We start from the raw sequence: 23,452 nt of genomic DNA, 5'->3' as shown, positions 1-23,452 counted from the left end.
CACGAACTCCACAGCTATTACAAAGGTGGTCCTCTCAAACTTTCCATCTTAACCTATGTATCCCATTTTAAGAAAATGATATTCCAAAAGTGATTTTTCAAAATAGCTAATATCTGTTTTTCAGTATTTTATTCAGAATTTTTTCAGCAGTTTTCCACTTAGACAAATTCAATAGACAACTTTTAAACATTTCACCTTCATAGTTACGATAATCTTTATAATAAGTACATCAATTTGAACTCTAACCCATTAATTAGCTTTGGACTAAGGAAGCTAAGTTGTACTAAATACAATATTTTTTAAAAGCCCCTTCATCTTTTAATGACACATATTTTATTTTGTGTATCCTTGAAAACTGATAAAAAGGTATCAAGATTTTGTTACCTCTTTCTCTGATCTCTTTAGATGGTTGCATCTGTCTAGAAATTGATATCCTGCCATGACCCACTCCTTCTGTATCAGACTCTGAAATCCAATAATTGTCCTAAAATAGGGATCCAGCATCACTTGAACAAGAGAAGCAACACAACAGCTCAAGTCTCTTCCTTCCTCCTCTGTCAATAAAATGGAAAGAAAATGATTACAACATAGAAAAATGATGAGAAAGGGAAGGAAAGGTAAACTAGATAATGTAGTATTCTGCACACCGAGGCTGCCTTCCAAATCTGTATAAGGAAATTTTACTGGATTCCAGCAACTCTAAAATATTACAGACTTGTAGATAAACTAAATTAGCATTTACAGGAGATGGTCTTTTATACATGGATATTTGCCAGATAATAGAAGCTCATCACTCATACTTTTTACATTTGAATGGTTCGTGGTAGAAAATCCGTCGGGACTCCATTCTACTGCTGTTTTGTCAAGGTATTAAGTATAAGGTAATCTTTCTACTGACACTCCACATGGCAATACTGAGAAGTGAATGGGGAGAGTGGCACTGTTCACTACCACCTGAAGCTGTGGCAAACAATTCCCTCCTGTCTTTTATAGCTGTTGTCCTTTTCAATGAGACCAGAATTACCATGCTATCAAAGCCAGCCAGGGAAATCAGAAGAAAACTATTGACCAATATCCCTTATGATTATAGATGTAAAAATCAATAAAAATATGAGTAAACCAAATTATCCAGGAATGCAATGTTGGTTTAACATCTGTCAATCGTAGTAACATACCACAGTAATAAAGGACAAAACCAACACGATCATCTCATTAGATGCAGAAAAAGCATCAGATACAATTCTACATTCATTCCTGATTAGGAGTAAAAGGGAACTGATTTAAACTGATCAGAGACATCCACAAAAACCTACAATTAATGTTATTCTCATTGGTGAAAGACTGGATACTTTCTCCCTAAGATCAGGAAGATGATAAGGATGTCTGTTCTCTACACTTCTCCATCTCATTGTACTGAAGAATCTAGCCAGAGCAATTAGGCAAGAAAAAAAAAAAAAAAGAAAAGGCATTCAGATCAGAAAGAAAAAGGTAAAAACTGTCTTTGAAGACAACATGATCCTGTATGTAAAAATACAGGATCTCTTATGGAATCCACAAAATAACTACTAGAGCTAATAAATGAGGTCAGTAAGGTCACAGGAATTCTGTACACAACAATCTGAGTACACAGTAAACCTGAAAATGAAATTAGCAATTATATTCACAGTGACATAAAAATAAAATACTTGAGATTTAACAAAATAAATAAAAGACCTGCACAATAAAACACTGCTGATAAAATGAAAGATCTAAATAAATGAAGCAGCATAATTCATAAGAGCCACAAAGTGGAAACAACCCAAATGTCCATCAACAGGTAAATGGGTGAGCAAAATGCATCTACAAACAGTGGGATACAATTCAGAAACAAAAAGGAACAGATTGCTGATACACACTGCATGAATGAACCTCAAAAACATATATGTTGAATGAAAGAAGCCAGAGGCAAAAGGCCACATATTGTATGATTCCACTTACATGAAATGCCCAGAAAAGGAAAATCTAGAGACAGAAAGATTAGTGGCTGCCTGGAGCTGGGACTTTTGGGGTGATGAAAAATTTCCAAAACTGGACTCTGTATATTTACTAAAAAGTATTGAATTACAAATTCAAAATGGGTGAATTTTATAGTATGTAAATTTTTAACTAAACTGTCTAAAAACAAACTTAATAAAAATGCTAGTAAAATGAAGGTTCAGTGCTACTTCTGAGGCCTTTTCTATTACAAATGCATGGAGAAATGGAGGATGAGTAGGGTTCTCCGATATGATGAGAATACCCACTGGATGAGAGAAATTGTGATTATTAGGCTCTGCATGCATTTGTGAGTTAAACACACTCTGACTGCATCAGTTAAGGATTACTTTATATGACACCTTACTATTTTATTTTTTTCTAAGAGTCTTAGAGATTGTTGCCTTGTTAAAGTCAATTAAGTTTGACAGTTGTTAAAAGTACTTCTGCAAGCTTGGCTGGGCACGGTGGCTCACACCTATAATCCCAGCACTTTGGGAGGCTGAGGTGGGCAGACCATCTGAGGTCAGGAGTTCGAGACCAGCCTAGTCAACAACGTGAAACCCCATCTCTACTAAAAATACAAAAATTAGCCGGGCGTGGTGGTGCACGCTTGTAATCCCAGCTACTCGGGAGGCTGAGGCAGAATTGCTTGAACCCAGAAGGTGGAGGTTGCAGTGAGTCGAGATCGTGCCATCGCACTCCAGCCTAGGCGACAGGAGCGAAACTCTGTCTCAAAAAAAAAAAAAAAAAGGGCTTCTGCAAGCTTAGGCAACATTTTGTACTCATATACTATGCAACATGAATATACAGTCTTCCCTCAATATCCATGAGGAACTCATTCCAGGATGTCCCTTGGATACCAAGATCCACAAATGCTTAAGTCGTGGATAGAAAATGACGTAAAATTTGCATATAACCGATGCACATCCTCCAGTACGCTTTAAATCGACTCTAGATTACTTATAACACCTAATACAATGTAAATGCTATGTAAACAGTTGTTATGCTATACTGTTTAGATAATAATGACAAGGAAAAAAAGTCTGTTCATGTTCATTATGACCAAAATTTTTCCCCCCCAATATTTTCAATTCTGGCTTGGTTGACCACAGATGGGGACCCCATGGGTACAAAGGGCCTACTGTATTATAAGAAGGTAGTTTTTAGTCTATTAAACTTTATCTACAAACTTAGACATTCTGTTAGCTGTAAAGTTATTTAATATGTAATTATCCTTTGCTTAACTGATTTTTACGTCATCGTTTATTCCTACCAAATTCTACATTACTAGCTATTCAGCAGTTCAGTCTATTTCTTCATCTCAAACTGTTTCCTTAGAGTCACAATCTAGCATGAGCCAGAGGTATTTAAACTAAAACAAATTTGTATGAATTCGACAGCAAAATTACAGAGAGAATGCCCTGTCAAAATTAACACTAAGTATTAATCCATTAGGTGATTGGACCCACCCTTCCCATAAAATAGGAAGGATAATTTAATAAAGGGTAAAAACTGGACTCCTTTCTATTCTTCTATTTGCAGTCCCTGTGCCACTGTTTTTTTTTTTTTTTTTTTGAGATAGAGTCTTGCTGTATTGCCCAGGCTGGAGTGCAGTGGTGCAATCTTTGCTCACTGCAACCTCCACCTCCTAGGTTCAAGTGATACTCCTACCTCAGCCTCCCGAGTAGCTGAGACTACAGGCATGCACCACCATGCCTGGCTAATTTTTGTATTTTTAGTAGAGACAAGGTTTCACCATGGTGGCCAGGCTGATCTCAAACTTCTGACCTCAAGTGATCCACCCACCTCGACCTCCCAAAGTGCTGGGATTACAGGCTTCAGCCACCGCACCCAGCCCATGCCACTGTTTTACTCAAATGATGTGCAAAATCTGTAATGTCTTTGATGGTACTGTAGTAAATAAGAAATAGCTGAAACTCATGTGATTTACTTGAATGGGGATAAGCAGTAAACCAAGGTTGGCTGGCATGGTGGTCATGGCGCTTTCAGGAGTTACTTTAGTTACCTTGTAGGACTACAGAGAGATGTTTGCTTTCTAGCATGTATACAAGTTCTGCTGAATGCTTAAGGAATGCCCTGAAGAGAGAAAAGGAAAAATAGTGTTAAAAATCAAATTTCCACTACAAATATATCAAGTACTTGAAATCAAGCAAATCTAGTTTCTCACTTTACAGATGCTCTTTGATTCATGACGTCCCCATGACTCATGACCCATGATAACTCAATGGGTTTATCGTGACTTATGTCCTGATAAACCCACTGTAAGCTGAAAACACCCTGAAGTGAGAATGCGTGGCTGACGGGCAGCTGTGGCTCCCTGCTGCTGCTCAGCATCACAAGAGAGGACTGACTGCTTTCTACTGAACGCACATAGTTTTCACATTACCGAAGTTTCCTTAGTACTTACACGATTCCTCAAAGGAGGATATTTTGTAGTTTTTTTTTCTTTCTAAGAGACAGGGTCTCATTTTGTCTCCCACACTAGAGTGCAGTGGCATATCATAGCTCATTGTAACCCTGAACTCCTGGCCTCAAGTGATCCTTCTGCCTCCACCTCCTGAGCAGCTAGGACCACAGGCACAAGCCACCATGCCTGCCTAATTTTAACATTTTTTTGTGAAGATGGGCATCTCACTATGTTCCTCAGGCTGGTTGTGAACTCCTGGCCTCAAGTGATCCTCCTGCCTCAGGCTCCGTAGGACAACAGGCACGTGCCACCATGCCTGGCTAGTTTTCAATTTTTTGTGTGTGGAGATGGGGTCTCACTATGTTGCTCAGGCTGGCTGTGAACTACTGGCCTCAAGTGATCCTCCTCCCCCAAAGCTTTGGAATTACTGGCATGAGCTACTACAACTGGCCCCACTTTGTAACTTTTTTTGTTTTTTTTTTTTGAGATGGAGTCTTGCTGTATCACCCAGGCTGGAGTACAGTGGCGTGATCTCAGCTCACTGCAACCTCTGCCTCCCAGGTTCAAGTGATTCTCCTGCCTCAGCCTCCTGAGCTGGGACTACAGGTGCGCGCCACCATGCCTGGCTAATTTTTGTATTTTTAGTACAGACAGGGTTTCACCATGTTGGCCAAGCTGATCTCGAACTCCTGACCTCAGGTGATCCACCCGCCTCAGCCTCTCAAAGTGCTGGGATTACAGGCATAAGCCACCAGATAAAAAGTCTCATTTTGTACTTTTTATACCAGGGAAATTCATAAACCCTTTCTAAAAAGGAAGGGGTTGACTTATGACAAAACTGTAGAGATTGACAAGAGATTAGTGGTAGCTAACAGACACAGATGGGGGTGCACCTGTAAGAGGGCTAGCACGGGGAAGCCTTGTCATGGAACAGGTCTGTATCTTCCTGTGGTGGTGGCGGTGAAGTGAAAGTACACGTGATAGAATCGCACAGCTGTGTTAAGTGCATGCACACACACACAAGAGCATGTATGAACTGGTGAGTAAAATCTATTCAGCGTCCCAATGTCAGCTTCCTGGTTTGGATGCTATACTCTCGTTACGAGATGTTATCATTGGGTGAAGTTGGATGAAGAGTAAGTACATGGCTCTCTGTGCTATTTTTGTACCTCCAGTGAGTCTGTAATTATCTCAAAAAGTTAAAGGAAAAGAAAGTAAAGAAGTGGTACAAACCTTATATATTCTAACCATCGAGTATTTTCCAGTGAAGATAACCATTTTTCTTCAGTTTCTTCAAAAGGCTCTGTAATAAATTATATACATACACATTTTTACTTTTTTCAAGTTTATTTTATATGATCCCTATCAGAGTTAAGAGATACATCAGTTTCTAATATTTAAAAGTTGGCTTTAAGTAAATATCATGCATTTTCACTTTAATAACATGGAATAAGCATTTAAGAAGACATTACAATTCTGTAACAAAGCAAAACAAAGCATTCCCCTGGGGCGCCATCATCATCTCTCTCGCTCTTTCAGGGAAATCTTGGAGTCCAACCAACTCTGACTCCCAACAGCTAAGAATTCCAGCCTTCCCTGCTCGGCCTATGCCTTGATCCTGGCCCTCCTGACCTGTGACATCAGCTGCCCAGGCCCTAGCCCTTGGCTTTCTTACTGCAAGCCTTGCCCCGCCACTTCCCTGCCCCTCCCCTGCTGTCAGTGGTGCCTCCGTGCACGGCTCCTGTGGCCTGAGGGCTATAGCCACTGCAAGAGGACAGGCATCCTCACTGCCCCGCCCAGAGTGCACATAATCATTCAGGACACTAGTTTTCTCAACAACTTGCCTTTGCCCCGCCCTGCAAGGCCCTCCCCCAGGGAAGTGCTCACGCATTGCTCAAGATCTGCTGCAAGGCTGCCTTTGCTGACTCCCTGGTGACATAGAGGCTCTCGCTCGAGGACCCACATGACACCAAAGATGCTTTCACATGACTCATCCCCCAGGACACATCGAAGCCACCTGATACATTTGCTCAGATATATCAGAATTCCAAGGCTACAGATACAGCACAGTTGTTGCCAAGTCACCTATCTCAAAGTATAAGTGCATGTATTAAAATCTTAATAAGTTTGTCTGTAAGGTAATACAGTGTTCTACTCAGCAAATGCTTTTATAAAAGTATTCTACTATACTTTTCATGATTGGAAGGAAATTTAATACACTCATTTTCCCCCCTCTAAAACAAAAAGTAGTTTAAACTTAATTCCTTAGGAGGTTCTGAAGTTCTCATACAATATATAATTTGTACAAATAATTCCATAGACTCCTTAACTATATGTTTCCATATTTTTAAGGAACATCATTTTTCCTGACATCTCATACAACTCTGTATCCTGTGTTCATTATATATATGAAATAAGAATGAAATTACCATTAACACATAGCTGCTTCAGTTTTACAAACGCTGCCTGTACTTCTTGAATATTAGGCAAGGTCTTATCCAAATCTGATTTGTAAACATCACTTCTCTGTGGGTGACTTTTAGTTATTGCATTACAAATCCTAATAAAGACAAAAATCCTTTAGTCATTACTCATTCACTTCAGCATATATTTATTTAACACCTACTATAGACCAGGAGATAGAGAGAGGAATGAGACAGCTAAAGTCTCTGTCTTTGTGGAGTTTACTTCTTTTTTTTTTCTTTAAGACAGAACCATTACTTATTTTTTAGTTTTAGAGACTATTCCATCAGGTTTCTCTGCATGATTTTTCTGTATTCTCATAAAACTGAGAGTGAAATCAAGAAGACAAGCAAACTTTGTTTCCCTCTTACCATCCAACTTCTCACACCCATCTGGTTTTGACTCTTGCAGAACGCTGCCATTCACCTCACCACCACCCCCACGTGCAGTGCTAATTAGATCATTAGAACTAATTAGATCATTTCCTTCTTTCTTTTTTTTTTTTGAGACCGAGTCTCGCACTGTACCCCGGGCTGGAGTGCAGTGGCGCGATCTTGGCTCACTGCAACCTCCCCCTCCTGGGTTCAAGTGATTCTCCTGCCTCACCCTCCCGAGTAGCTGGGATTACAGATGCCCACCACCACACCTGGCTAATTTTTGTATTTTTAGTGGAGGCGGGGTTTTACCATGTTGGCCAGGCTGGTCTCGAACTCCTACCCTTGTGATTCACTCCCCCTCGGCCTCCCAAAGTGCTGGGATTACAGGCACGAGCCACCGCGCCCAGGCTCATTCCCTTATTTCTGATGGGAGAAAATAAAGCGCATTCATTAGAAAACTTGCCCAGGAAACAGAAGCACTGCCAAGGAGGGCAGCATGGCATTTAGATTAAGGAGACCCTACACTCCCACATCTTTCCACACGATGTAGACAGAAGGATGGCAAACCAGACTCACATTCTCCAGCTCTAGAGAATGCAAAGCACCTATTCCCAGAGTCTTAATGATTTGCTGCAGGATGAACGGCAAGTAGAGACATTCACCAAAATTCCTCCCACCCTTCCTCTATTCTTAGGAGAGAACGGGCTGCTATAAATATGTGCCATGGAGTCTCTAGATGTTTTCAAAGGAAACAGCCAGGACTGGGATTCCCATCTATGTTCAAAGGGTTAACTTCCACACCACTTAAAAAAATAAATAAATAAATAAATAAACCTGCTATTTTTTTTTCTGAATAGAAAAAGTAATATAAATTAGTGTGAAATGTTTCAAAATACCTAGAAAAGATAAGAAAAACAAAATCATTCAGAATTCTAAAATTCTGGTGTAATCTTTCTAGGTTTCCTCTATGCACATTTATGTGTATGGAATTTAACGTACGCATGAAAAATAAAATGGCACTGTACATTTGCTTGATAAACTGATTTTTAAAAATTAAATAACATGAATATGCTCCCATTTCATTAAAATATGGAATGTTTCATGAATCTGCATGTCATCTTTGTGCAAGGGCTATGCTAATCTTCCCTGTATCATTCCAATTTTACTACTTGTGTTGCCAAAGCAAGTGTGGAGCTGACATTCTTGGTGGGGTGGGGTGGATGATAAGATAAAATAAATGGGCTGTGGGGAATGCCATGGATGATGTAATCATGGGATTACAGGCTATTTTAGGTCACATGGTCAAAAACAGCTGCTCTGTGAAGATGGTACTGAAGCTGAAACCTAAATGAATAGAGAAGCAATGCAAAGACCTGGGGTGAAAGTGTTCTAGGCAGAGGGCAGCTAGTACAAGGGCCCTGTGGCAGGTAACAAGCATGACTGCTGAGAAACCTCAAGAAGGCCAGTGGGGCTAGATGACACACACACCTGAGGGAAAAAGCTTAGGAGACAAGGTTGGACAACAAAGAGGATCTGTTCTACTTATGAAGAATGAGATAGCTAAAAACACAAAAGGCATTAAAGTAATTCTCAGCTTAATACATCACTGAAACTGCCACTGGTTCTAAGGTTTTAGAACTAACTCTCACCCAGCAATGCTACGATTGTCCCTTGAACAGCAAAATTCCTAACGGTGCGCTTGATCAGCATGCATGTTAACAAACACAAGGCTTGGAGTACGACACAGCAAACAGCTAATTCCAAACAGAGTTCAGGTAAATCAAAACCCACAGAGAATACGGACTTGTGTGACACAGTCACCTTCCTTCCCAGAAAACTGAAGGGTCATTTGAGGGTCACTTGACAGTTATTTGCTTCAGTGAATATGGCTCTGTCAGTCACAGTACAGTGGAAAAACCCTAATAATGGACTGTGATACACAATTTCTGAGGCTCCATCAGCCTGTTTTATAAGATCTGTTCATTTGCTCCTCATTTTCTCCACAAGTACTGAATCAATATCCTATGTGCTTCCTGGGTGCTAAATAGAGAACGGTGTGCAAAGCAGACACAGTCTCTCATCTCATGGAGTAAAAATGACAGGTGGTGACCAAACCGTGACACACACATGTATTATTAAAAACTGAAATAAATGTTAACAACTCAGGAGCCCCAGGAACATAGACTTTTGAGGTCTGATCAAACTTCAGAGGTGAGAGAAGGCTTATCTTGATGAAATGACGTGTGAACTGAGATATAAAGAATGAGTGAGCCAGGTGTGGAGGCTCACACCTGCAATCCCAGCACTTCGGGAGGCCAAGGGGGGTGGATCACCTGAGGTCAGGAGTCAAGACCAGCCTGGCCGGCATGGTAAAACCCTTTCTCTACTAAACATACAAAAATCAGATGGATGTGGTGGTGGTGCCTGTAATCCCAGCTACTCAGGAGGCTGAGGTGTGATAAGCACTTGAACCCGGGAGCCGAGATTGCACCACTGCACTCCAGCGTGGGTGACAGAGTGAGACTGTCTCAAAAAAAAAAAAGAAACAAGGAGTGAGTGCCAAGTGGGTAAGCGTGGAGCGTGTTCCCAGATGAGTGCAAAGAAGGCAGTCCAGAAGGGAAGAGTGCTGGACTATGTAAGGAGGTTGAAAACACCAGGCAAAGTCCAGGGGGCTGGAGCCCAGGGGAGAGGAGACATGGAAGAAGGAAATGATGGCACTTATAACACACAGGCAGAGGTATTGCTGGGGTGGAAGCACACGGATTTGCAAGGTGTCTGAAAAGTGAAGTGAGAAAATCTGAGGAGAGACTGGGGATGGGGAAGGGAAAGAAAGAGGAAGGAATCCAGGATGACCCCCTGGTTTCTGAGAGCAGGCCGCGGGAGGGCATGGAGGCCATATCCGTAAGTTTGGTTTTGGACATAATGAGTTTAAGGGGCCTTTGAGACCTCCACGTAGAAGTCAAGGTAGACTGAAGATATAAATGTGCTGGCCACTAAAGCCACATTCTTGGGGGAACTTCTTTAGGAAAAGAATACAGAACATGAGGAAGAGGCCTTAGAATCTGTGTAATGTAAGGAGAGAAGAGGATGGGTCTGCAGAAGGCACGGAGTACCAGTGAGGCAGAGGAGCTTTGGGAGAGTGGAGAGGAGCAGAGGCCGAGGGCCCAGGTGGCTTTAAGGAGAGAGTGACCAATAGTATTGCTCGCTGCTATGAGCACAACTGCGAAAGGCCTCCTACTTTAATAACACGGAGGTCACTGATGACCAGAGCAGATGATGCCAGACTCGTCTGTGGCGGCTAATTAAAACCACTGTTCTAGCTATTGCAAATGTGTCCATCTAAATAAGACACATCAAACTACAAGAAGTGTCTCAACTGGATATCACTGCACTTTGAAAGTATGTTATAGAAAATGTTACAGCAAGATGTCAGCAACGTAAGATCCACAAGTGTCTTACAAACCAAATAATTAAATTATATTTAGTGTAACCCCAATGTCAGTTAATATTATCACATTATTTTCAAAATGGCAATTCTTACATAAAACATGGTGCTAACTAATTAGTAAGACTATGCATTTTGCTATTTTCAATTAGTAGGGAACTCACTGTAGTTATATATGACAAGTAAAACTGTCTAAAGTGACGACGACCATTTCTCAATTACCTCTGGTCAATCTTCCTCTGCTGCAGCGCGTCTTTAATGAGGGCCATTCGCACAAGAGCACTGCCATTAGAGTGGCTCCAGCACCAGAGCTAGGGGAGAGGCAGAATCCTTACTTCACTGTGTAGAAACAATGGACGTCAGCATTCATAAAATCCAACAGAAATCACTTACTGGCATCCTTCTCCCAACAAAAGAATGGGAAAAGATCTTTAGATCTTGGTCTGCTAAAGAACTTGGCACTACAAAGTATTCTGGAAGGCTGGAGGGGAAAAAAAAAATTGTATGTAAGAGTCCTGTGCTAAAAGCAGGAATAGTGTGCTCCTGCAGACCCCATAAACAATTAAGCACAGTTGTCCGCATTTAATGTTCACCCCACTTAGTAGCCACATGGGGGGCAGCGACGATCCTAGACATCTTAGTCTAAAACATGTGTGATATGACCAATTCTTAAAAATCTAAATTTACAGCATGAGAAAATTCCAAAGAAGGTATTAGAAATATTTTCCAGAATGACTATTAAACATGTACGTGTTCACTGAAAAATATATCCAAACCTTTGTTCTCTTGACAGGAGAACAAAGGCCTTTCACAACTGAGAAAGGCCTCCTACTTTAATGACACGGAGGTTACTGATGAGGTTAAGGACGCCAGACAAACAAAAGAAAACCCTACAAATCTACCAGAAGCTTTAGCTCTCAAGATTCTTAAGTCCCTCTTCTACCTTTCCCTATGCCTAAAAGGCATAGTCAGACTCTAGGACACTGATGACAGTTATTACTACTGGGCAAGCTCACTGCACCTCAAGACATCTTCCTTCTTTCCCCGACGTGGCTGGGCAGCCCATCACATATTTCTCAGCACATATACCACAGTGTGCTGGCCATGAAGCTTAAATTCCAGGGGAAGCAGAAGACACAAGCTACATGCTGCAAAGCACCTTCCTAGAACTGTACTAGAAGTTCCTGGTATTGGATTAACCAGTAATAACACAGTAGTGCTTTTCTTCTTTTTTCTAAAAAGCTGCTTATGTGCGTGAACTAATGAAGACTTCAACGACCTTTTAAAATAAGGTATTCCAAAAAATTCACATAACTAAATGTCATTAAACAAATTTAAAAAACAAATTCCTAGTCACTTTTGGAAGATCCCCTAGGGAACCAGCTCACTATTCGGAAAAATGTTAAGTAAAGGAGAAAATGTAGATATTTATATTGCTTTTCTTGTACCAACTGTGTTACAGGGCACTAAAGAGCTGGTGAGAGAAAAGTTCGATAAAAGCAGAAAGATGATAGAATTAGAAGGTGAACAATTGCAATCCTTAGTGAAATAATGATCTGGGCAATGATTCTTTCTCCCAATGCAAAACTATTTTTGGGAGCTAAAACCATGATATAAAAGGGGAACTTTTACTGGGTGGATCAGGTTGACACCCTCTAAGCCCACTGGTTACTCAAGATTACAATGAGAGAGACACAGCCAGCCAGCCTGAGATGGGATGTGACCCCACAGGAGAACACAGCACTACCTAATGAAACATTCTTGCCAGAAGTACTGAACCTGAATCCAATTAAGCCTCTGTTGCAAACATTTTAAAGGAAATCCTAGAGACAGGAACACATTACAGGACACCATGGGGATAAAACCAGCAATATCTACAATGTGGAAAATTCTAGGGAACAAATGACCTGGTTTGTCAATGAATAGTAGGTAAAAAAGAGATGGAAGGAGACTGTTGTAGATTAAACGGCCTAAGAGACCTATTAGGCAAATTCAATGTGAAGACTTTAGATATCGATGTGAACAAACCAAGTGTAAAACATCGGTTACAAGATATAATGCAATAAACACTGACTAGATTACTGATGACAGTAAGGAATTACTATCAACTTCTTTTAAGGGATACTGTAATTTATATTAAGAAACCCTGATCTTTAAAATAAAATATTCATTAAAACATTATTAAAAACAAATATTCCACTAACCACAACTAGAAAGTCATCAATGACAACAGAGTTTGATTATTCTTCATAGGGAAGTGACTTCCAGCCATATATAACATTGCTAAAATTGTACTTACCAAGTGGATATCATGTAACCCTCGTTAATAGAACAAACTCTCCACCCGGAAGCACCTGTCCTCTTGATTTCTCTGTCCCAATCCGAGTAAGTTTCAAAGAGTGGAGTTTTCTGGCTGCTGCCACCACCAGCTCCATTACCTCCTCCTCCTCCTCCATCTCCTGAGGGAATTCCATTAATTTTGTTGGCTGTAGGAAAAAGCAACATTATGAATTTTAACAGTCACATTTTCCCCAGCATTCCCTCTCCTCCGAGCCTCCTGTCACATGCATACTCTGATGTGCTGTCTCTAACCTGCTTCACCTTCCAAGTCTCTCCAAGAACCGTCTTGCCCTTTCCACTTAAAAATAACTCTTTTTTTTCTGAGACAGAGTCTCGTTCTGTAGCCCAGGCTGGAGTGCACCGGCATGATCTCAGCTGACTACAACCTCCGCCTCCAGGGTTCAAGCTATTCTCCTGCCTCAGCCTCTTGAGTAGCTGGGATTACAGGCACCTGCCACCATGCCCAGCTAATTCTTGTATTTTTAATAGAGAAAGGGTTTCACCATGTTGGCCAGGCTGGTCTTGAACTCCTGACCTCAGGTGGCCCATGTACCTTCGCCTCCCAAAGTGCTGGGATTACAGGTATGAGCCACCACGCTGGCCTAAAAATAACTCATTTAGTCTTGTCCTTATCCAGCCCTTTCCCAACTCCTTAAAACAGCTTTGATTTTTCTCTCCTACTGGCTCTATCTTCTCTGCCTTCAGTCACATGATATTGAAAAGACTCTGATCACGCTGGACCACTCTAGCTACTATACATTTTTCTTCCTTCCTTTTCCTGACCACCTTCCCCAAGAATGAAGAATGACTATTGCCTAGATTTCCTCTCCATTTATTTTCCCTTTAATTTTCAATTGTCTTCCATCCCTACCATTCTAACAGAAACTATTCCTAACCCTTCCTCATCTCCCTGCCCCTAATTGTGGGGTAAGTTCACGTCATTTGATTATTTGCTCCACATATTTTGCCTGGAAAAATGAAACATCCAACAATCATCTCTGTTCTCAAGCCCTTCAAATCTTTAATTTTTCTAATACCAACTTCTCACCTACCTGCTCTATCTGCTCATTAGAAAATTCTTGGTTTCCTGTATCTACTCGATTTTCCTTTGAAAAGCTCCTAAGGTTCTTTGTGCTTTGCTAGAGTGCTGTTCCCACATGAAGATTACAGCAGGGCAGGCCTAGACTTGCATTTCCTTAGCAAGGAGCCTGCTCTGAAAGAGAAGTAATGCTATCTTCTGGGAGCATGCCCACAGCCTCAAGACTGCCTGCAAAGTGATTACTGAAAAACAAGCTGTCCCACCAGTCAGCCAGATCTACCTTGGCAATATCTGGTGACAGATGGCACAACCCATTCTGGCCCAGGGTCTTCCTGCTGCAGGCTGCAATTGTGGCAAGTCTCCCAGCTGGCAGCCCCAATGGGATATTCTGCTGCATTTAAACCAGCCAGCAGCTGACCACAAGACACACTTCCCTAAAAAGATGTGTTCATGATGCTAGTCCCTTGCCTTAAAAACTTTCAATAAGCTCATTTTCCAACCAAACCAAGCAAACCTAAATGGCTTCTCTTGGCCTTAGAGATCCCTCACAGAACTTATCTGACCTTCATTTCCCATTCTCCTCTGCAGCCATGCAATACCTTCCAATGTCCCATGAGCACGTCATGCCCATTCCTACCGATTATTCATTAACTCCTGGTACGAGACAGGTATTTTCTGAGACCTCCCCATGTGCTAATGCCTGACAGCAAAAAGATGAGTAAGATTTTACCTCTATCTTGAAACTATTAAGAAGTGTGATCATCACAGAGTACCAGATGTCTGAGTGCAATGAGGATGCAGACGAGAAGGCCCCTAACTCGCACTGGAGAGAGAGGCTGGGGCAGGAAAAGCTTCATGACTTGACCACATCTAAAGAGAGTTCTAAGGAATAAGTCAAAAGTTGCCAGGTAGCTGGTGAGAAGGAGGTAGGCATGCTAGACAGAGAAGAACCTAAAAAAGATGGTGTAACTGTATAGTATCAAGTAACTAAATACAGCTAGAGCATAGGGATTCAAGAGGTAGTGGAAGAGAGGTGGGAAATTAAATAGGGCCTAGACTCTAGATCTGTGTTTCCCAAAAAAGTAACTTCTAGCCACACACGCCCATTTAAATTTAAACTGAAATGAAAATTAAATAAAATAAAAAATTCAGTCCATCAATTGCACTAGCCACATTGCAAGTACTTAACAGCCACATGTGGCTAGTGGCTGCCCTACTTCCATCACTGGATGGTGCTGTTCTAGATGACGGAGGGGCTTATGTACCATGTTAGGAATTGGGACTCCTCTGAGTGGTATCAGAATTATCCAGTGATTCTGATTTTAACAAAGCTCGTTAAAAAGTAAAATGCTGCCAGGCGTGGCAGCTCACGCCCGTAATCCCAGCACTTTGGAAGGCCGAGGAGGGCGGATCACGAGGTCAGGAAATAAAGACCATCCTGGCTAACAAGGTGAAACCCCGTCTCTATTAAAAATACTAAAAAAAAATTAGCCGGGTGTGGCGGCACGCACCTATAGTCCCAGCTACTCCGGAGGCTGAGGCAGGAGAATGGCGTGAACCCGGGAGGCGGAGCTTGCAGTGAGCCGAGATCGCACCACTGCACTCCAGCCCAGGTGACAGAGCGAGACTCTGTCTCAAAAATAAATAAATAAATAAATAGACAGAGACACAGTAAAATGCTAATTCTAAGCCCATATCCTAGAGTCCCACTCCATCTCAGGGCCTTCTCTGGAGTAACACAACTAAAAAGTGTGTCTGTGAGAAGGAAGACTTAGGAGTTGTGATCTCTCCAGAACACAAAACCTGCATATGGAATTTGTGGCCAAAGCCCAATCTATACAATGTTTCAGTGCACCAAAACAAAGAAAGCTATTCAATATCAGAAAACCTAAGTAATTCACCATATGACTACATTAAAGATGAAAAAGGCTGTATTAATGACCAGCTTAGTAAGTGCAGAAAAATGTATGATAGATACCTGTTTATGACGAAAAAAAAAACCAACAACATTAGCAAATTTGGAATAAAAGGGAATTTCCTTAACTGGATAGAGGGTGTTTATCAAAAAGACACAGCTAACAGCATCTTCATTAAAAGCGGGAACTGAAATGATGCCTGCTAATACTACCGCTACTCAACACTGACCCAGCGGTCCTGGCCACACAATAAAACCACCACTACCAAAAACGAATTATAAAAAACACACTCAAAATTTTAAGAGTTATGTAAAACAGTTTGGTGATTGAGTCTAGCAGCACTGAATACGTTTTAGTGTTTTGGGCTGTAGACTTCAATAAGCGAGGCTAAGAATGTGCTACTGTTTATGAGATTGTTTCTCTGGCCAAATTTTGTTTCAATATCTAACTTACACAAATTTTTCTAAACATCAAGTGAGAACATCTATTTATGTTTTCGAAGCATAAAGTGAGGTCCTCTATCGTTTGTTATTTTCTCCATTTCTCTTGTTCAAATCCTGTACTTCTCTAAACAACTGGGACTAGATCTTTTTATATGTTCTATGTCATCTTCAGTTAGAGCTCATTACAGAATGTGTAGTGTACACTCAATCTGGTTTTACAGTCCCAGAAACTTGAACGCTTTCCGAAGTTCAAAAGACCTGATACCAGTGGCCTGCTCTATGAGTGGATCACTGTGAGGAGCTAGACCAACACAGTGAAAGGTGGGTCATCTCAGGGAGACCTGGCTCCGTTGGCCGCCACCTGACTGAGGTTTTACGACATGCTTCCAGAGCAGACTGACATGCTCCTGACCTTGGCTATCTTCTGTGACAGCAAAAAAGTCTAATCCTATACTGTTGGGGTTATTTCAGAGAATTTCCACTGAACTGGCCAACTGATATTTAGAATGGCTTCAAGCAACAGAAAACACAAGTCATCAATATATGAAAAGAAAGCTTATCACTCTGATGATACTGCAGAAATTAGAAGTCACAAGGGAATGAGGTAAAAAGAGGATTGTAAGTATTAATAAGTTCAAAAGCATGAGTCAACAAAGCGGTTCTTAACTGGGAGATTCTGACCTGTGCTAGAGCCGACATGGCTGTATTTCTAAAGGTTCCTCCAGTAATCCTGATGTATACAGCTGGCTGGAACCACCAATATTCAACAATCATTTATATCTATTCTGAGAATCTCATAAGAACTGACAAGCAACAAACTTTAAAAATTCCTATACTGTTTCAAACGGATTGTATACCTTCTGTTTTTCAAATAAGCATTTTAAGGAAAACCTAATACCAAGATCTATGTTAATAAAAAGGATAAATTTCACTGAAAAAATGTACAATTTCTGATGTGAAATTTCATTACAACTTCAGATTACGTCACAGCATCTGTAAGCAGGATGTCTGTCATGAAGCAGAGCTGCTGACACTAGGCTGCAGATAACTTCATGAAACTTTCAATATTTTTGGTCCAGAAGCAGAATCTGACATCTAATCAATTCTATAACATGAGAGATGAATCTGTACTTTTTTGACATTATTTGTCCAATAATAATCTGACTGATGAAAACAGAGTCCTCACGGTTTCTTTAAAGTTAAAAGAGAAAAAACAGACTCATTGTTCTTGTTTGTGCTCGTAGTGTCTCCTGGGGTGTTTGTGCACAGCGATGTTCCAAAGCCTGGATGCTACACAACTTACTTTACTCCAGGATATTCACAGAAGTGGTGGGATGACTGCAGGACCTTTCGGAGATGGCTTTTACTCATGTGACGCTAAATATGAATGAACACCTGAGTGACTAAGGCCAGCTAAAATATCATTTTCTTTGATAATTGCAGGGGAGCTCCTCCAACTTTGCATCTTATTTGTGGAAACAGCTTTGTCACCTACCTGCCTGCAAAAAGGACTTCTTTAATCCAGCCAATGAATCAAGGTGTCATCCAGAAGTTCAAGAGTGGATGAGTGGGCATCTTTCACTCACAAATTAATGAATTCTGACTGCAGTGTGTGGAAATTTCAGGCTCCTTTTGATCTTAAAGATGCAGTATTTATGCTTCTGTAACAGCATGGAAGGATATTAAAGGATGTTACCCTATGAGGAATCTTAACAAAACTATGGCCAGTGTTATGTTTATGAAGTACTTGTCAAAGGAGGAGTCTGAAAGATGTAATATAAAAAAAGCATCCCTGAATATTTTAAGTCTTAATCATCAAATTTTATCAATAAGCTATATAAGAAGAAACAGAAGAACTGAATGATGTAAATTTTAAAATTCCAGTAGTAGAAGACCTATGGGTGGATAAACTAAAGTACTGTAAACAGAGATGCCCACAAGGTATGAATGAAGAAAAATGTGGAAAGTAACTGAGGCAGGCATCAGGTTACCAACTCTAAAACGAAGTTTACTGTCTTTGCTGAGCCCAAGTCGCTACATTACTGTAGATGTTATGGATCTGTAAACTGGAATGAATCATTTCTATCAGAAAAATAGCAGCATGAAGAACTGGTCTGTATCATAAACAGTTAAGCAGGAATCAAAGACTCACTCCTACAACTCTTGCAACTCTGGGTGAGGATCTTATTGAAGATAACCTTGATCACTGTTCTGTAGCTTGATGGTGATCCCAAGGAGTGTTTACCTGACTAAATAGTGCAGGATCTGTAATACTTTATTTTTAGACAGTAACTCAAATTACTTAATCTTAATAAACTTCAAAAAATAACTGTATTGCTTAAGCCTAAGTTACAATTATGTACATCTTGATAAGAAAAATTAAGTTACAAATACTTCTGCTATACAATTTCTATAAATATAATACTATATGATAAAAGCTGTTCTGCAAAGCATTATTTTCATATATTATCTCTATAGTATTAAGTTTTTTTTTTTTTTTTTGGTCCTCTCAGTGCTTAACAGAAAGGTAGGTATCTTTTAAACAAAGGAAAATTTACTTATACACATATATCTTCAGATACCATACACTGATACATTTTAATGTATTTACAATATAGTGTTGCTGGAATATACTTTTATTATACCCTTTATTTAAATTACTACCATATGTTTTATGGTAACAAAATATAAAATTTCAGTACAATTAATAATTTGTATGGCCCAGACCATGCTGGGTGAATGGATTTTTCATTATAAATACACAGCTGACTTATTTTTCTTGCTTAAATAAAAGAACACAGGCTTCGCTCAGTTAACTGATGTGCAGTCACTAACTGACAAGGGGGCCAACAGGAGACATGGTTCTTTGTTTTTCTCTATCCTTTTAAGAGATTTTTAAAAGCAGTTTATTAAAATAACATTTGTACAGAAACAGAATGTACGGAATTGCATGATCATCTGGAATCTTCCTTGGTCATGTCATGACTGTCAGATATACAGACAAAACTATTTACTTTCACAAAAGCTGTCCAGAATATACCTGTCCTTGGAAAAATGCTCATCTTCCTTTGATCAGTATTATTCAGAAATAGAAACTCAGTATTTTGAGAATCTTAATGAAGTCCACAAAGTTTTTAATCACTTTAGCTTTTGCATGAAATCACACCTTGCCAGAAAAGATTATGCTTTTAATGTATCTTTTAGTTTTCTGCCAGTTTTCTGAAAAGATAAGATTACTTTAACTCAAGCTACCAATTAAAAAGGGTAGGTTATATATTCTTCATCCTAAAATACAAGCCAATGACTGGAGGTTAAATATATGACATAACTTATAAGCCCATATTCATAGCATTACAGGTTCTTCCTGGTAACTTGTCAAGAAATAATCTGACAAACTATTGGCTCTTTTAGCATGTAGTGCTTACTTCTCTAAGGTATGAAGCTAGTAATTCTACAATCATTAAAGCTCATGTACTTGGAGGCTTCCGGTAAACATAAGAGTAAAATTTACACATGTAAAATTAGTTACAATATTTAATATTTTCATATTTACCTGAATTGTGGTATTTTTTCCCAACATATTCAAATGCAAAGAGTAGCTGGAGGTCTGTTGGCTGGGAATAATGAGCTATTGCAAGGCATACCTAGGAAAAATTCTACATTTAGAATTTGATTTTAACACACTTAGTTAAATGAAATGTACAATAAGGCCTTGGACACTGGGAGGATCATTGTGGGGCAGTGATTATAGACACTATTTACATGTTTTTCTGTTGACTTAGAATATAAAAGAGCTCCTTAAGGCCAGGTATCTCATTCACTGTCAGGCCCTCAAGACATTGTTTATCTTTAGTTAGCACATGGCAAGTATTGAGAAAGTATCTGCTGAGTTAAATTTTAATTGGAAAGTAATTTTAGTCCAATAAAGAAAACTTGAAACTAAAGAAGCATTCTCCAAAAAGTCAGTGACTACATGTCCACTCCAATAAAGGAAGAAAAAAGTTTCATTTTTGGTGGACTATAAAGAATTAATATAAGGTATGAAACTTTAAAGTTTACACCTCATGGATTTAAAAATCTAAATAAAGAAGCATAATTACAAAAAATTAAAATTAGCAAGAAATTCCAAAAACCCATGGGTGGCTCAAAGAGGTACATCAAAAAAACCACACACACACACACACACACACACACACACACACACAAATTGTGTTTGAGTAAAATGGTTTGGGACTGTGTGCCCTGTGGTGGAAAACGTGCGGGCTTTAGAATCAAACAGACTAGGGGGGCTTGAATCCCAGCTCTATCAAGTACTTGCTACATAACATGTGTGAAGTCAATTCCTCTCATCTAGCCTCAGTTTGCTCACTTGTAAAACGAAAGTAATACCTAGGCTGTGGTAAGAATTAACAAGCATAATGCAGGCTAGGCCTTCGGAGGATCTCCATATATGGAAATATGGCTGTTATTATTCTCAACTGCTGCTAGATAGAATGAAGGATGGTGCTCTAGGCTTACAAACCCTGATAGTCACCAGAACATGGGAAAAAATGCTCTTCAGTGAGCAAAGATGAAGGAAGAAATTTAAGACATATGCAAGGAGAACAAAGCAGAAAAACTTACTTTAAAAGATTAAATATTATTTAGAAGATAAAGTGTTAAGCCAGAATGATATACTTTTGCCAGTAAGCAAGTAAGAAAAGTTAATTGTTAGTTCATATCAAATTAGTGGTGTTTGTAGCGGGCTGATGCACATTTCATTAACCAGTAAGCATGTGTCAACTTGTTTAAACTACATTTTAAAAGTCTTCTAGAGAATAAATGTTCCCTAACTAAGTTAAAATATACAAACAAGGGGATAGAATTTGTCATTAGTTTTGGTCAAGAAGAAAAAAAAAACCTGCTTATTAAAACGTACGTGGTATCTTGATTCCTCAATACCTATGGGAGAGCTTTCTATTATGGTGGTCCCAGTTGCAAACTTTAGGAGCTGGTTATCTGTATTCCCATTCCTAATCTTTTCAACAGTTTTCCTTAAAGCATTTCTAGCAGCAAAGCTACTGAAGTCTGTACCTTGAAAAAGTTCTCATCCTTCCTACCAGTGTGGGCACCATTGATAAGCTTTGTTGCACTTTTCTCTAGACATTTTTCATAGTTGTCCATTTTGCTACACTGCCATAGCCACATCCTTAGGCCATACTCACCTCATGGCACCTCCGAGAGCTTCCTTACATTCCAGAAATCTACAAAACTTAAGAATTACCTTCTAATGATGTAATTTTCACTAACAATTTTGCTCTCTTGATAATCTGCTGTGGTTCCCAGACATCTGCATAACAAATTAAATCTCCTCATTCTCGATTCTTGACAAAACTGGCTCTCCTCACCAGACCACTGTACCTTCCCGATATTCCCTCAGCAATCTCAGGTCAGAGAAAAACAGGTTTGAACACATTCTGTCTGACTTAGCCCCAGTCATCTCCTCTGTCACACTCTTTGCTTGGAAAATCCTACTCCTCTTAGCCAACTATGCTTTCTTGGAAACTATCATGTCTGTTCAACACTACTCTCTTCACAAGCCTTCCTAGAGGGAGCCAATTTCAGAGCATTAATTCCAGGAACCCATAACAACAGTTTCAATACAAAGTGTCTCCTTAGTTAATTGTGCTTATGTTGCTTTATTTCCAAGGTATTCACATAAGAGTTATGTGGATGAGACGTAGGATATAGGTGGTTCTGTTATACTTCTACCATTAAGGTCAATTCCTTAGATCAATGCTACATTTCACATTCATTTAACAAATATTTACTGAGTACCTACAATGTTGTAAGCCCCGGAGATGCAGTGAACGAAACAGACACTAATCCCTATCCTCATGAAGCTTACATTCTAGTGGGAAGACAAGACACTAAACAAGATAAAGGAGAAAAAATACAGAAAGATAACTATGAATGCTAAAAGAGAAAAATAATAGAGCAGGGAAGGTGAATATGAAGTGTTATAGTGAGAAGAGGGAAGCAGGTTAAAAAGTAGAGAAGGAGACCAAGAAAGACCTCCCTGTGCAGACTTGAGTAAAGATCTGAAGATGTTTGCATTTTGTAGCATAACTTCAGTAGCTTTCTGAAGGTGCTCTGGGTCTAACAGCAGCTACACTAATACTCGTTGACAAAAGTAGTTACCGATATGTTAAGGAAAATGCTCCAAGCCAATAATCATAATGTCTATCACATTCCCAAAACAATTAGAAAGTCGTCACATGCCCTGTTTACAGAAAAGAAGCTCACATATCATTGATCATGGACATGTTTTTTGCGGTCATGAGGCAAAAAAGAAACAAAGCCTATTTTCAAGGCAAAACCCAACACAGTGTGTTTTTTTCAAGCCCCTTAAAAATAGCACAATATCAAGTTAGGTTAGGAAACCAGTAAGTACATCCAAAAGCATCTACATTGAAAGAAGTCTATAAAAACATTGTCAAACTGAAAGTCAGTTGAATTACTGGTTTTTTTGGGGGGTAGCAGAACTTGAACTAAATATACTGTTTCTCGGTAGTTAATTTCAACGTGTAACTTATGTTCATGCGACCTAAGGGGTCTCTTTGGGCACACAGACTAAGGCATACAAACTTGTGTACCTGGATTGTCTTCATGTTGTTACTGTGGAACATTCTAAGACGAGAAAGCAGGCCAGGGCCCCATTCTTTGCACTTTTACATACACGCTATTTTAAAAACCTAAGTCCAAATTCCTATCTTCCATCCTAAGAGTTTTTGAAAGATCTGAAATAGTTCATTTGTTCTGGCTACCACAGGAAATGAAGAAAATGCTGGTATTAAAGATATTAAATTATGGCAAATATTTTACTGGAGAAAAAGTAGTAAACTACTTTTAAATCAATTTTTGGACCAAAGCTGATAATCTTCTCTGGACAGAAGCCAGAAGCACCCACAGTGGACGGTTTCTTTTCTAAGATGACCTGTGGTAC

At 39.7% G+C, this 23,452-nt stretch overlaps 1 protein-coding gene across 1 annotated transcript in view; it reads right to left on the bottom strand.

Moving 5' to 3' along the window:
• The window catches only part of MTMR10 (myotubularin related protein 10), a 54,305-nt gene that overhangs the window by 9,194 nt on the left and 21,659 nt on the right, over positions 1-23,452 (bottom strand). The window contains exons 6-13 of the mRNA XM_011949252.1: positions 20,021-20,111; positions 13,029-13,215; positions 11,123-11,210; positions 10,952-11,040; positions 6,874-7,004; positions 5,678-5,747; positions 4,043-4,113; positions 385-554 (exon numbers count right to left, since the gene is read on the bottom strand). Of these exons, the coding sequence (XP_011804642.1) occupies positions 385-554; positions 4,043-4,113; positions 5,678-5,747; positions 6,874-7,004; positions 10,952-11,040; positions 11,123-11,210; positions 13,029-13,215; positions 20,021-20,111 (897 nt within the window). The remainder of the gene's footprint in view (positions 1-384; positions 555-4,042; positions 4,114-5,677; positions 5,748-6,873; positions 7,005-10,951; positions 11,041-11,122; positions 11,211-13,028; positions 13,216-20,020; positions 20,112-23,452) is intronic.

The sequence above is a fragment of the Colobus angolensis genome, unplaced genomic scaffold (assembly GCF_000951035.1).
Source record: "Colobus angolensis palliatus isolate OR3802 unplaced genomic scaffold, Cang.pa_1.0 Scaffold294, whole genome shotgun sequence".
Lineage (NCBI taxonomy): Eukaryota > Metazoa > Chordata > Mammalia > Primates > Cercopithecidae > Colobus > Colobus angolensis.
The sequence above is the reverse complement of the archived record's forward strand: the minus strand, read 5'-3'. Positions and strand labels throughout refer to the sequence as shown.